This window comes from Cnephaeus nilssonii, assembly GCF_951640355.1.
Source record: "Cnephaeus nilssonii genome assembly, chromosome: 13".
NCBI classification, from domain to species: Eukaryota; Metazoa; Chordata; class Mammalia; order Chiroptera; family Vespertilionidae; genus Cnephaeus; species Cnephaeus nilssonii.
The window spans coordinates 25,868,256-25,881,342 of NC_137084.1; the positions used below are offsets into that span (position 1 = coordinate 25,868,256).

At 35.8% G+C, this 13,087-nt stretch overlaps 1 protein-coding gene across 1 annotated transcript in view; it reads right to left on the reverse strand.

Annotated features, from left to right (window-relative positions):
• The window catches only part of LUZP2 (leucine zipper protein 2), a gene marked incomplete at both ends in the record, with an annotated part of 306,815 nt that overhangs the window by 57,832 nt on the left and 235,896 nt on the right, over nucleotides 1–13,087 (reverse strand). The window contains one exon of the mRNA XM_079788833.1: nucleotides 5,137–5,199. Within this exon, the coding sequence (XP_079644959.1) occupies nucleotides 5,137–5,199 (63 nt within the window). The remainder of the gene's footprint in view (nucleotides 1–5,136; nucleotides 5,200–13,087) is intronic.

Genomic DNA, 13,087 nt, shown 5'->3' on the forward strand with positions numbered 1-13,087 from the left:
AAGCAAGGGAGGAAGAGTTTGACATTAACAATTCAGAATTATGTAATTAAACTCTATACAGTAGGTTTCAGGTTAAGGCAAAGATAGTTCCTACAGCATGACCTAATGCAATTTCCGCTGTAAGTGGGAACCCACCTACATGAGCACCTAAGTCACTCACATGGAGCACATACACAGCAGTAATGAAGCAAAACAGTAAAAAAAAAAAATTAAAAGAAAGATAACAATTCCTGACCTTTACTTGTGGTAAAGAAATAATAAAAAAACATAAAGCACATATGTACATACATCGGAATGATGGAACTTTTTCTTTTTATAAATAAATGGGAGATGGCGAAGTAACCACGAAACAATGTACATTGAGTCCGACTTAACCCGAGGACTGCCTGTACTCAGAAGCAGCAAGGATTTGTGCTTTCTTAAAACCTAGTAAGGTTCCATTTCCTCAAAAAGGCATTCTCTTTTTCTTGATATGATAGTGAAAGTAAAATGTAAGACACAATGCATTAGAAGACAAAGAGCCATCTTGTGCGTACCTGGTTGGTACTGACCCTTAAGAATGAAACTCACACCTGAGTGAGTCCTTACCCCCTTGAATTTATGCTTCTACCTCAGGTCTGCATTTACTACAACTCTGCTGTTTCTCTCATAAAGATTCCTAAGTGACCCAAAATAATTACATTTCAGACACAGCATTTTTCTTTTGTTATATGAACTTTATCTCCAAGACATTTCCTGGTTTTCATGACTATCCTTAATTTTGTGCTACTGAATTAGTAAAGGACTACTTCTGTTATCTTTCTCAACTACGTATGTACGATCAAGTATCATTTTCTCCCTGAGGTTGCAATCTGCTGTCCAGGACTCATTTATAGCCAGCACAGTCTCTTAGGAAAACACATTCTGATTTTGTTGTTGTTGTTGTTAATGTTCCCCCTGAAGATATTTTTAAAGGGAGGGGGAGAGACAGAGAGAGAGAAACATTAATGTGAGAGAGACACATTGATTGGTTGCCTCCTGCACATGCCTCTACTGGGGCTGGGAATTGAGCCTGCAAGTCAGGTTCATGCCCTTGACCAGAATTGAACCTGGGACCCTTCATTCCAAGGGCTGATGCTCTATCCTCTGAGCCAAACAAGCTAGGGTGCTTTCATTTTTTTATCCAAACTAATGTTGACCAATATCAATGGGGAATGAGAGATTAGCACTCCATACAATGTGTATTTTTTTTTTTTTTACCAATTTCACTTCTATTCTACTCTATATTTTAAGTGTTAGAAATGATTCAGTTTAACCATTTTGGCAATTCATTTCTTATTGCATACTTATACTGAATGCTCAGAATATAATTTAAACTTTTCTTCATAACTTGGATTCATTATTAAAATATCAATTTTGCATAATGCAGTAATTCATTCAGGAACTATAATAAAAACCTACATGTATTTTTCTATACTAAATGAACAGGAACAGATAGATTCCTGAGCCTAGCTATGGTTATTTAAAAATATCATTTTAGAATTTTTCATTACAGTCACTTATCACTTCTCTGCATCTGCCTATTCCAGTCTTCTTCTAATTTTCAGTAGTTAAAAAGCAAAATCCAATCTAAGCATCTAATGAGAATATGGAAAATAAGAATAAATACATTTTGAATGATTCCATCTTTATTTTGTAATGCACCTTGATATGAAACCCAGTTGACACTAACTGTTTTCTTTTACCTTGTTGGCATCATTTTAGGAAATTAAAATTTTCAGAGGGGTACTCTTCAAAGAGTTCAGATATTACTACATTGGGGATTTTAGTAATTTTCTTTTAACTATGTTAATGATCCTAAATGTAATTCTAAATGTTGGTGCCTATGAGTCAGGAAGTTTTCACAAGTCCACAGCAAAAGTTAAGTTTGTTATAATGATGATAATTATGATTATTATCCTATATAATAAGAGAGGACTATGCTAATGATCCATTCTGCCATGAGGTGTAACGACCAATGAAATAACAACTGGATCACGGATCTGCAGGAGGGTCGGACAGCAAACTACAAGCGGGCAGCAGAGAGCTATAGGAGGGGGCAGGGCAGCAAGCTATAAGGGGGGCAGGGAGGGGTGGAGGGAGCTACACGAGGGCGGGGCAGTGGGCGGAGAGCTACAGGAGGGCAGCAGCAAGCTACTGGCGCACAGATTCATGCACAGGGCTACTAGTAGTTATAATAAAAAGAAGATAAAGAAGGTGATAAAGATAGAAGACATTGTCCATGGTAGAACATTTTAGCTAGGTTTATTTTTTTCCCTTTTAGAGACTATTGTTTAGTCTGAGATCTTTCTTTCCAACAATTTATGTTCAAATATCATTTCTTTCATGAAGTAATAGTGATGATGATATGGTGGTACATGATACTTGCAGCAGCAGCTTCCATTATTTTTTATATTCTTCTGTGGAAAATTGAAATATTAGCAATCTATTATGTGTCAATAGGACTTGGGCATTTTATTCATCTATGAATACCAAACATTTAGGTTCACTGATCTAGAAAACATTAATAAAAGTCATTACTCTTTTGTTTTGTTGTTGGCAGTAATGAAACGAACAATAAAAATTTCTATTTATATTGAAGACAAATTATTGTAACAAAATATATACCTCCCTTATAACCCAAACTTAAAATTGGATCCATAAAGAGATAGGGTAAATGTATAAATCATAACAAATATATTCAATTTATTTTAACATTGTGTGATACTAACATATAAAATATCTAATAAATCATAAATAAAAATTCAGAAATATTATATATATTTTTAATTAAATCTTTATTTTTCAGATTATTCAGTTGTTCCTCTTTTCCGCCCCCCCCCCCATAGCTCCCCTCCACCTGGTTCCCAACACACCCCATGCCCTTACCGCCCCCCCACACTGTCCTCATCCATAGGTGTATGATTTTTGTCCAGTCTCTTCCCCCACCCCCACCCCCCTTTCCCTCTGAAAATTGTCAGTTCACTCCCTTTCTATGCCCCTGATTCTATTATATTCACCAGATTATTCTTTTCATCAGATTTTTAATTCACTTGATTTTTAGATTCACTTGTTGATAGATATGTATTTGTTGTTCATAATTTTTATCTTTACCTTTTTCTTCTCCTTCCTCTTCTTAAAGAATACCTTTCAGCATTTCAGATAATACTGGCTTGGCTGTGATGAATTCCTTTAGCTTTTTCTTATCTGTGAAGCTCTTTATCTGACCTTCAATTCTGAATGATAGCTTTGCTGGGTAGAGTAATCTTGGTTGTAGGTTCTTGCTATTCATCACTTTGAATATTTCTTGCCACTCCCATCTGGCCTGCATAGTTTCTGTTGAGAAATCAGCTGACAATCATATGGGTGCTCCCTTATAGGTAACTAACTATTTTTCTCTTGCTGCTTTTAATATTCACATTTGTATTTTGCTCTTGGCATTTTAATTATGATGTGTCTTGGTGTGGTCCTCTTTGGATTCCTTTTTTTTTTTTGGTTCTCTGCACTTCCTGGACTTGTAAGTCTATTTCTTTCACCAGATGGGGGAAGTTTTCTGTCAGTATTTCTTCAAATAGGTTTTCAGTATCTTGCTATCTCTCTTCTTCTGGCACCCCCATAATTCGGATGTTGGTATGCTTGAAGTTGTCCCAGAGGTTCCTATCACTGTCTTCATATTTTTGGATTCCTTTTTTCTTTTTGCTTTTCCTGTTGGGTGTTTTTTGCTTCTTTGTATTTCAAATCTTTGACTTGATTCTTGCGATCCTCTAGTCTGCTGTTGGATCTCTGTATATTATTCTTTATTTCAGTCAGTGTATGCTTAATTTCTAGTTGGTCCTTTTTCATATCCTCGAGGGTCTCACTAAATTTATTGGCCTTTCCTAAAAAATTCTTGAAAAACCTTATAACCGTGGTTTTGAACTCTATATCCAGTAGTTTGCTTTCCTCCATTTCTGTCATTTGTGACCTGTTTCTTTGTCTCCGCATTTTGGCTGCTTCCCTGTGTTGATAGAGTGGCTTTGTGTGCTAGGTGTCCTATAGGGCCGAGTGGCTCAGCCTTCCCAGTTACCTGAAGTGGACACTCTTGGTGCACCCCTTTGTGCGCTGTGTGCACAGTCTTGCTGTAGTTAAGCCTTGATTGTTGTTAGTATCACTGGGAGGAATTGACCTCTAGGCCAATTGGCTGTGAGGATCAGCTGTGTCTACGATGGGAGAACTGTGCTGGAGACACCCTTATGAGGCAAGACTTGCTTCAGTGGGGCTTTGGTGCTCACTGAGTCTGCTCCCTGAGTGTGTCCCTTATGGATCTTGGATGTTGTAATCTGGATGGTCCTACTCTGACCCTGGGTACACTGGCTCTTGGATCTCCAAGGAGGTGCTAATTTAGCCTCTGCCTGAGGCCATCCAGCAGGAGCTATGGAGAGATCTGAAGATTCCTCTTCTTTGTTTGGGTTTTGGAGGTGCCCAGATGAGGCCTAGCTGTGAAGCAATGCAAGCTGTTGTGGGGCCTTGGGCCTTCTTTTAGATGTTCTGGGTCTCTCTGACTCAGCTGCAGTTTGTTAGGTAAGTTTAGATTTCAAAGGACCAGGCCATTCATATGCAAAAGCCTCTGTGCACAGCTGGGGTGGGGCGGAGTCTCAGGGCGGAGCAAATAGCAATGGCTTCCGTCAGCCCTGCCCTAAGAGACCCTCAGGTCTCAGTGTCCTTTGGTAATCGCTGCAAGCACCTCTAAGAGAAAGCTGCCCTCGATTCTACTGATACTATCTCTACTATCTCACTAATATCACTAAGAATTATTACTATACCCTACATATTCTACATTAAATCAGGGATCATAAAATATAAATAGATTTGGGAGATTAGGAGTATAGGAAATTGATTTTAGTTAAACCTGGATTAAGCAGAATAACTTTTTCCCCCTAAGAAATGCACGAGTCTTTTTTGGTTTTCTTTGATTATGCAATGTTAAAACATTCAATATATATCTAAAAGTTTTCTTTACTTATTCCAATGTTTGCACTTATGTTAGAAGGGGAAAAGGTCACAAGATGTCTAGTTAAAAAAAGTCTAGCACTAATATTGTTTCTATCCAGTTGAAGCTAGAAGAGAAGATTTACTCACCTCTTCTGCACGGATGCCACAAAGCTTATTTCCTGACAAGAGTTTGTTTTTCAAGCTTTTATTCTGAGGAAAGAAATATAGTTTTATTGTTAAGAGGTGATCAAATATTAAGAATCCCTTTAAATATGCGAGCAGCATTGCATTTCTCTGTCTTGTTCACAAAAAAGTCCTTAATGATATGAGATATAATGTATTTAGATAAATTGAGTAGAATCTGCAGTCTAAAAGACTGCTACTTCTATTCAATTAAAATGTGGAAATATTAGCATTAATCATGAAAAATATGGAACTTTATTTGGCCTTATATTTAAAATCTGTTTTATATTTTATAACATAATTTTATAATTTTAGTTTCAAATCTGCAATTAATGCTAATTTCCAAAAGCACCCCTCTAAACAGCAAGCATTTATTTACACGAACATGTGGATGCTAGTCACCTTGGACCCTACTATAATACAGCCAATGATCCATCAGGGTCTGCATTCCTTTTAAAGAAGCTGTTTTAGAGTCCTCTTCTATTCCTGACACCTGCATTGCTCTCAAAGGACATCTTGATGCTCAGAACCTATTTTGTCTTCCACGCCTCATATGTATGCTCTCACTGCTATGTACAGATACAGACAGATCAGTTAACTTTTGAACGTTTTATAATTTACCTAGATTCTTAGATAAATGTTTGTTACTTCTGACATGAAAGCTACATGCGTCTAAACCCTTAGAGTCATTCAATAATTTCTGTCTCATTACACTCAGGCTTTTAGTCTTTGCCCCAGTAACTGAATATCCCAGACTCCTTTTATAGAGGTGGCAAAAGTAGAGCAAAAACTTTGCAAAAACTCATAGCATTTTGACTTTTTAATGTCTCTCTGGGAGCAAACAGTGCAATGGCAAGGTACATCTCCTGCATAATTTCTCTAAGAGAGTCAATTTGATGAGCACCATGAGCAAATGGACAAAAATTTATGCAGAGTGAATGAGTAACTGAATAAATGGATACGTTACATTTAAGACTTCTTCATTCACAATTCTTACCTGATTTTGAACATTTCCTATTTTATTTTTCTGCCATACAAAGAGGAGGTAAACCAGTTCAGAATAACCATTTGTCTATTTTTTTCTCTTTAGCTATGAGTTTAAATTCTAAAAAACCCATTAAGAATTTCAATACCATAACATGTTTTACACATATGAGAAGTTACCTTGATCCACTCAATAATGCCTTTTTGCAAATATTTGTATGCATCATTGAGCACAAGATTAGGGTTTTTAAAGAAACTTTAACAATATACATTATTTCTGTATTTAAAAACTTGTAAACTACAATAATGAGATACATACTGATGTGCTAACTCTGCAGTATTGCTCAGATTGTAGGCTAAAAAATTTCCTAGTTTTCTTTCTGTTCATGTCTATAATGTTTTGATATATGCAATCTTAATTATTTGTAATGCAATGGTCCATTTTCCCTTTTTTACTTATTCTATTATTTTGTACATAGAGCTATAGCTCTAGAGATTTGATATTCACTTATATATTTTATCTTTCTATAGTTATATTGTTTTAATGAAAAGACTGGTGAAATTGAAATAAAGTCTATAGTTTATTTAATATTACTGTATTAATGTTAATTTGTTGGTTCAATAATTGTTTTATCATTCTTTCTGCTGTTACATTAGAGGTTTGGGGTAAAGGTATATGAGAACATTCTGTATTAATTTACCCTGTTCTTTTCTATGTAAAAATTATTGCAAAATAAAATTTAAAATACATACAAAAGAAAAGTTAAATAAAAATAAATAAGAAAAAAGTGAATGAAGCACATTTGAAATGAAGATGCATATACAAACACAAAACATCCACACATAATTAACTTTATTAGAAATGATAATAAGTTAATATATTTAAAAATTCATAAATATAGTCTATACTACTTAAAATTTGCATCTTCACTTAAAACTTTTCTTGTTTTTCTTGCCTTTTGTTCATTCTGTTCAATTCTAAGGTGAGAGAGAAAGCAGTGAATAAAACATTATTTCACCGGAAATGTTTACAATAGTCTTGGACATTGCATTTGGATTAGCACTGGGACGGCTGCCACTCCTCCACATGGACGCCATCCAAAAATAAGCTGCGGTTATACTGTGTGTCCACAGTCTGCTCTGGCGGTTGGTAATTCTGGGCAACTGTATAAAGCAATATGTTTCCATTAAGCTAAATGCCATTTCTAGAGCTGAAGAATTACAGTATTTCACTATTTTGAAACATATCCAGAATTGGGGATAATTAATTATAATCACCCACAATGGGGCCAATTGCGGGGCACAAAGGAGCTTGCCAAGGCACATACTGAGATTATTCTTAGATGGCATGTTCTTCAGCATGGATGGCACACAGCGCCCATGAGGGGATACTGGTTCCCAGACAATGCATTGATTTAACCTTTCCACTCATGATTAGTGACTACTTTCTTAATTCCCGTTCTTCCCCCCCCCCCCCAAAAAAAAAGGCTTGATAGCATTTAGGCATTAAAAACAGGGTTTTTACAATTTGGTAATCAGACTTGTGTCATTACTTCTACCTTCTAAGTGAATAATCTCATCCATATCAAACTTAATGATAATTTTATAAGATCTAAAGAAACAACTTGCACAGGTAACTATATCCAAAATTCCAGAATACAATTATGAATATGCCTCACTTGAGAGGATATACATAAAGGTAGATTAAAAGAGTCATCAAATGATTAAATGTCTGTTCTTTCTTCATGTCATGCTTCTATCATTGTTTCTTCTAATAACCACACCCTGATTTTTCTTATGAGAAATATTTTCCATGCTAATTTCATGTGGCCATATGACACAAACTCTACCCACTGCATCAAGGGAACAGAATGAGACTCAAGCCCAGCCAATCAGAGTCTTGGTCCAGATTTGATAAAGTAACAAGAACATCACTGATGAGACTGAAACATAAATATTTTATATTTGAGAATTAGGGAGAAAAGGATGCTGAGGGTAACCACCAAATCTGAACTTATCAGAGAATAGACCTAACATTCAAAGAACACCTGGGTACATATAAATACTGAATCCCAGTGATGATGTTGGTCCCTCTACTCCCCTTCACACAGCCTTGCTGGAAGCTAGTAGACTGGGTTTTTCAGTTACATCTTTCTAGCACCAGCCCTTCTACTATATTGATGCCATGCTTAAATCTTTTTGTCCACCCTATAATCACATAATTCTGCCACTTCCTTAAGATTCATAGTGCCCAGGCTGGTGTAGCTCAGTGGTTGAGCATCAACCTATGAACCAATAGGTCACTGTTTGATTCCCAGTCAGGACACATGCCTGGTTTTGATCTCGATCCTCAGTAGGGGGTGTGCAGGAGGCAGCTGATGATCAGTGATTCTTATCAATGATGTTTCTATCTCTCACTCTCCCTTCCTCTCTAAAATCAATATATATATATATATATATATATATATATATATATATATATATATATATATGATTCAGACTAGCAAAGGACCTCCAAGTAACCAAGATTAGACCAAACACTAATGCCATAGCTTATCAGGATGTGGGCAGAGAATATATCTAAGTATTTTGCCTTGTCTAAAAAGAAAAGAGATCTTGCTTAACACCTACATAGGTATTTTCCTCCCAATTGGATGCTGTACAAAATTGGGGTAGGTTAAAACAGATGCTCCTACCAGCTTCTTGGGAACCCAGTTTGTATATGTCTCAGCCCTGCCTAAAAATGTCATTTATTATTCCCCAATCTCGTTATGCTAAAACTCAAACCTGATAGTAACAGAAAATATTTCTTAATAAATAATATTTCTTAATAAATAACAGAAAATATTTCTTAATAAATAATCAAATTAATCTAATTTGATTTTTGCCTGTGAAATTAAAACATCATAATATATTTTACATGGTGTCTCAATCCCAAAATTCTGGGCTACCCAAAAGAAAGATATATAAACCTAGTGTATCTCTATAATCTTGCTATATGAAAATGTAAAAATTCTGAAATTACGGTGAGTCTTGATTTTACAAAGTGCTCTAAAATGAAATTAGGATTTTTGTTTGCAAATAATAGAAACCAATAATGGATAAAACAAGCCAAACATGAATTTATATTATGAGGATTTCATGCAGAATGAAGAGAAAGCCTGAGGAATGAGGTTCAGAAAATACACAGGAACCAAGTAGGAGGAGGTATCTATAATTATACGACAGGAATAGAATTACTGTGACAACTAAAGGAGAGACTGTAAATCGCTGTACTTAATTACAAGGTGGAACTATGAGGTCTCAATTTTCTGTAAGTCAGAATCTGGGATCATTTAGGATCGTCAAATATAATAAAGTATGTAGATGTTTTTATCACATTATTTTCTGGATTTAAATAAGATATACCACTGCTGTTATACAGCTGAAAACTGTTAATGTCTTGAAAGTGCAATTAAATGTGACCCTAAAGTAAAAACACCTGCAGTGGTATTCAAACTAAAACCAGAGATTGCTGTGTGTCACTATGAAAAGCATCTCCTATTTTAGGACTTTTAAAAAGGGATGTGCAAAACCACTATATAATGACTGCTTGAGATCCACATTTGTTTCCATTTAACTGTGTTTTAAAATTCCTGGAAAATGGGCATGCTTTTTGAAACAAGTCATTTTGTAATTGGAAATCTTAACAGAATTTAGGGGTAATATGAAACATAAATGCTTTATTTCTAAAATATTGGCAGATGTTATGGCATTTTACAAATTTTCTAAGTGTCCTTTATTGAGAACACCTCAGGAAAGGGATGAGGTATGGGACTGAGATCTAAACCATAAATGTTTATTTTATCATTTCTTAGATGAAAATATTTTTCACTGTTTGATGTTTATGAAATCAGGATATAGTCTACAACACTAGGCACTTTTCATGTAGTATTTATGGTTCCCCACACTCCTAAAAAGTTGATAAGTCAGCCCTCGCTGGTTTGGCTCAGTGGATAAGAGCATCGGCCTGCAGACCGAAGGGTCTCAGGTTCAAATACAGTCAAGGGCACATGCCTGGTTGCAGGCTAGGTCCAACGTGCAGAAGGCAGCCAATCAATGATTCCCTCTCCTCATTGATGTTTCTATCTCTCCCTCTTCTTCTCCTTTCCACTCTGAAATCAATAAAAATATATACATTTTTTAAAAGTTGTTAAGTCAGACAGACCACTTTAAAAATAGATTAATCCTTAAGTTTAAAGATTGTTATTCCAAAGTTCTTGTTTTAAAATAAGTGGTAAAGAAGGCAATAAAGGGAAAAAATATTTCATTTAGAAAGCTTAACTGTCAAGAAACTACAGAAATAAGAAATGTGTACATAAATCTTTTTTATTTATTCTAAGCCACATAAAAGGAAAAAAAAGTAGAATTTTAAAAATAGAGAAAGATGAATTGTTACAAAATAGTTTCAGAATTGATAATGGAGAAAAAGTCCAAACAGAATAAACCATATGGAATTGCTTCCCTCCCAACAAAAACAAGTTCAAATTATAGCTACTATTTATAATACTTTAAACAATAAAATAAAATTTAAAAAAATTATAGCTTCTAGAATAAGGAAGAAAAGTATTTACAGATTTTTTTTTGTCTGTCAATACCTAAGTGCTTTAATATAGGTACATTGGTGGAAATATCAACCATGGGAAATTTTGCTTTAGTTTTAAACATTAAGTAGATATGCCTATTTTGTAGGTATATAATTTGCAAAAAAATATATAATTTATACTCAGTGTCTATAGCCAAAGTGTCTAATCTGTACTGATTCAAATGCTGTTTCTTAGTAAACAGTGCAGTATGAGTAATATTATTCACTTTCATAGGATGTTATACTTATTTTTATTATAGAGCAATCTAGATTCTATATGACTTAGTAAGTAGAACAAATTGAGCTGCACGAAAATTACCAGAGAATTAAACTCCCCGGTCGCTAGTGGGAGCAGGTAAAGGTTCTTGGGGTGCTGCTGAAATAAGCATTTTCAGAAGCCTCTATGGGAGGATGGGATGTGGAAGAAGGCTTTATTTGCGTGAAGTTACATTTCTTGGGTTTCAAAGTTCCCTACCCCTTAAGCCAGTCCTGCAAAAGGCGCAGCTGGGGTTCCAGCAGAGCCAGAAACAAGGCCAGTGTCCAGAGCCTCCATTCTGTGTTGTAGTCTGGTGAAGTTCAGCATCCAGGCCAAATTACAGTCCATTAGTCTATTTTGTGGAGTCCAGCATGGCTGTGTGCCATGTGGGAGCAGGAGAGCACAACCCCCTGCCACAGGAGAGAGGGAACCCAGCGCACGAGAGAGAGAAGGGAACTTCCTTTGTTGGGAAGTTTAAATATTCAGGTTTATCTCCTTGCAGTGGCGATGCCCATTCTGGCCATTGACTCACTTTTAGGTTTGATTGACAGGCAGATAGGTAGGCATCTTCGCATGTCATTCAGACCTTACTGGGCATGCATTTAAACCGCCTTTGTCCAGTCCCTTCCCCCATCAACCAGATGAGAACAGACTTGGAGAATGCTAAATGCAGCTTTTTGGCAAAGCTACATAAATGACTTGCCTATATCTAGCTTCCCCTTTCCTCCTTTCCTGTTAAATAATAACCAGGTTATTACAATGGCATCACTAAGATATTAGCACTAGATAGTTTCTTCTGGATATCTACTCAAACCCTACTGGAGCTTGGTTAAAGCTGCAGGCAACAAGTAAAAATAACTGCTTAGTGTTTATTATTGAACTAAAGAAGCTCAGATAGACCAATAGGGAAGTCTGAAGAAAAATTGATACTAAAATCAAAATATTATTTAAAAATATATATATTTTATTGATTTTTTATAGAGAGGAAGGGAGAAGGATAGAGATTTAGAAACATCGATCAGCTGCCTCCTGCACATGCTGGGGATGTGCCTGCAACCAAGGTGCATGTCCTTGACCGGAAACGAACCTGGGACCCTTCAGTCCATAGGCCGACGCTCTATCCACTGAGCCAAACCAGTTAGGGCCAAAATATTCTTTATTTAGGGTCAAATGCATCAGCTACTACCTTTTTCTTAAGCAGAAGTTTGCTCAGTCCTATCTGAAAGTTTAGTCATGTACCTTAAACATTAAGTATTCTTCCAGTATCTTTTTCTGGTTATGTAAGACTTAACCTTGCTACAGCAATTGCACTCCAAGTGATTGGGCATGCTGTGAGAACAAGGACTGCTAGTTCTACACGGACTTTCTCCTTTGAAAGGAAATAATGTCAGTATTATTATTTTGCATGTGAATGATTAATTTGATCTTGGAGAAAACATCTGTGTTCAGAGTGCATTCTGAATGCAGTGGAGGAGGCAGCTGCTCATATGATGATGCCAAAGGACCTCATGACAAAGTTTCCTCTCTCCGTCTCAGTTTTGGCCTCTATTTGTGTCAGAATATTTACCATTAAAGTCAGAGCCCTAGTTTTGATTAGATTAATTTTATCATTCATCCATTCATTCTTCAATATTAAATAAGTCTTCCTGTAACCCATGTATACTGCATACAAAAAGACATGGTGGGTACAAAAATACCTTTACATACAGTATTGATGTCCACATTATGTCATTAGGAATTGCAATTTAAAACAGCAATGAGATTCCACTACACATCAATTAGAACGGCAAAAATTCAAATTACTGACAACACCAAATGCTGTGGAAGATATGGAACAACAGGAACTCTCATTCACTGCTGGTGAGACTACCAAATGGTACAGCCACTTTGGAAGACAGTTTGACAGTTTCTTACAAAGTTGTATAAACTTTTACCATGATTGAGAAATCATACTCCTTGATATTTTCCCAAAGGAGTTAAAAATGCATATACACATAAAATCTGCACAAGGATACTTAAAGCAATGTTATTCCTGGTTGCTAAGACTTGGA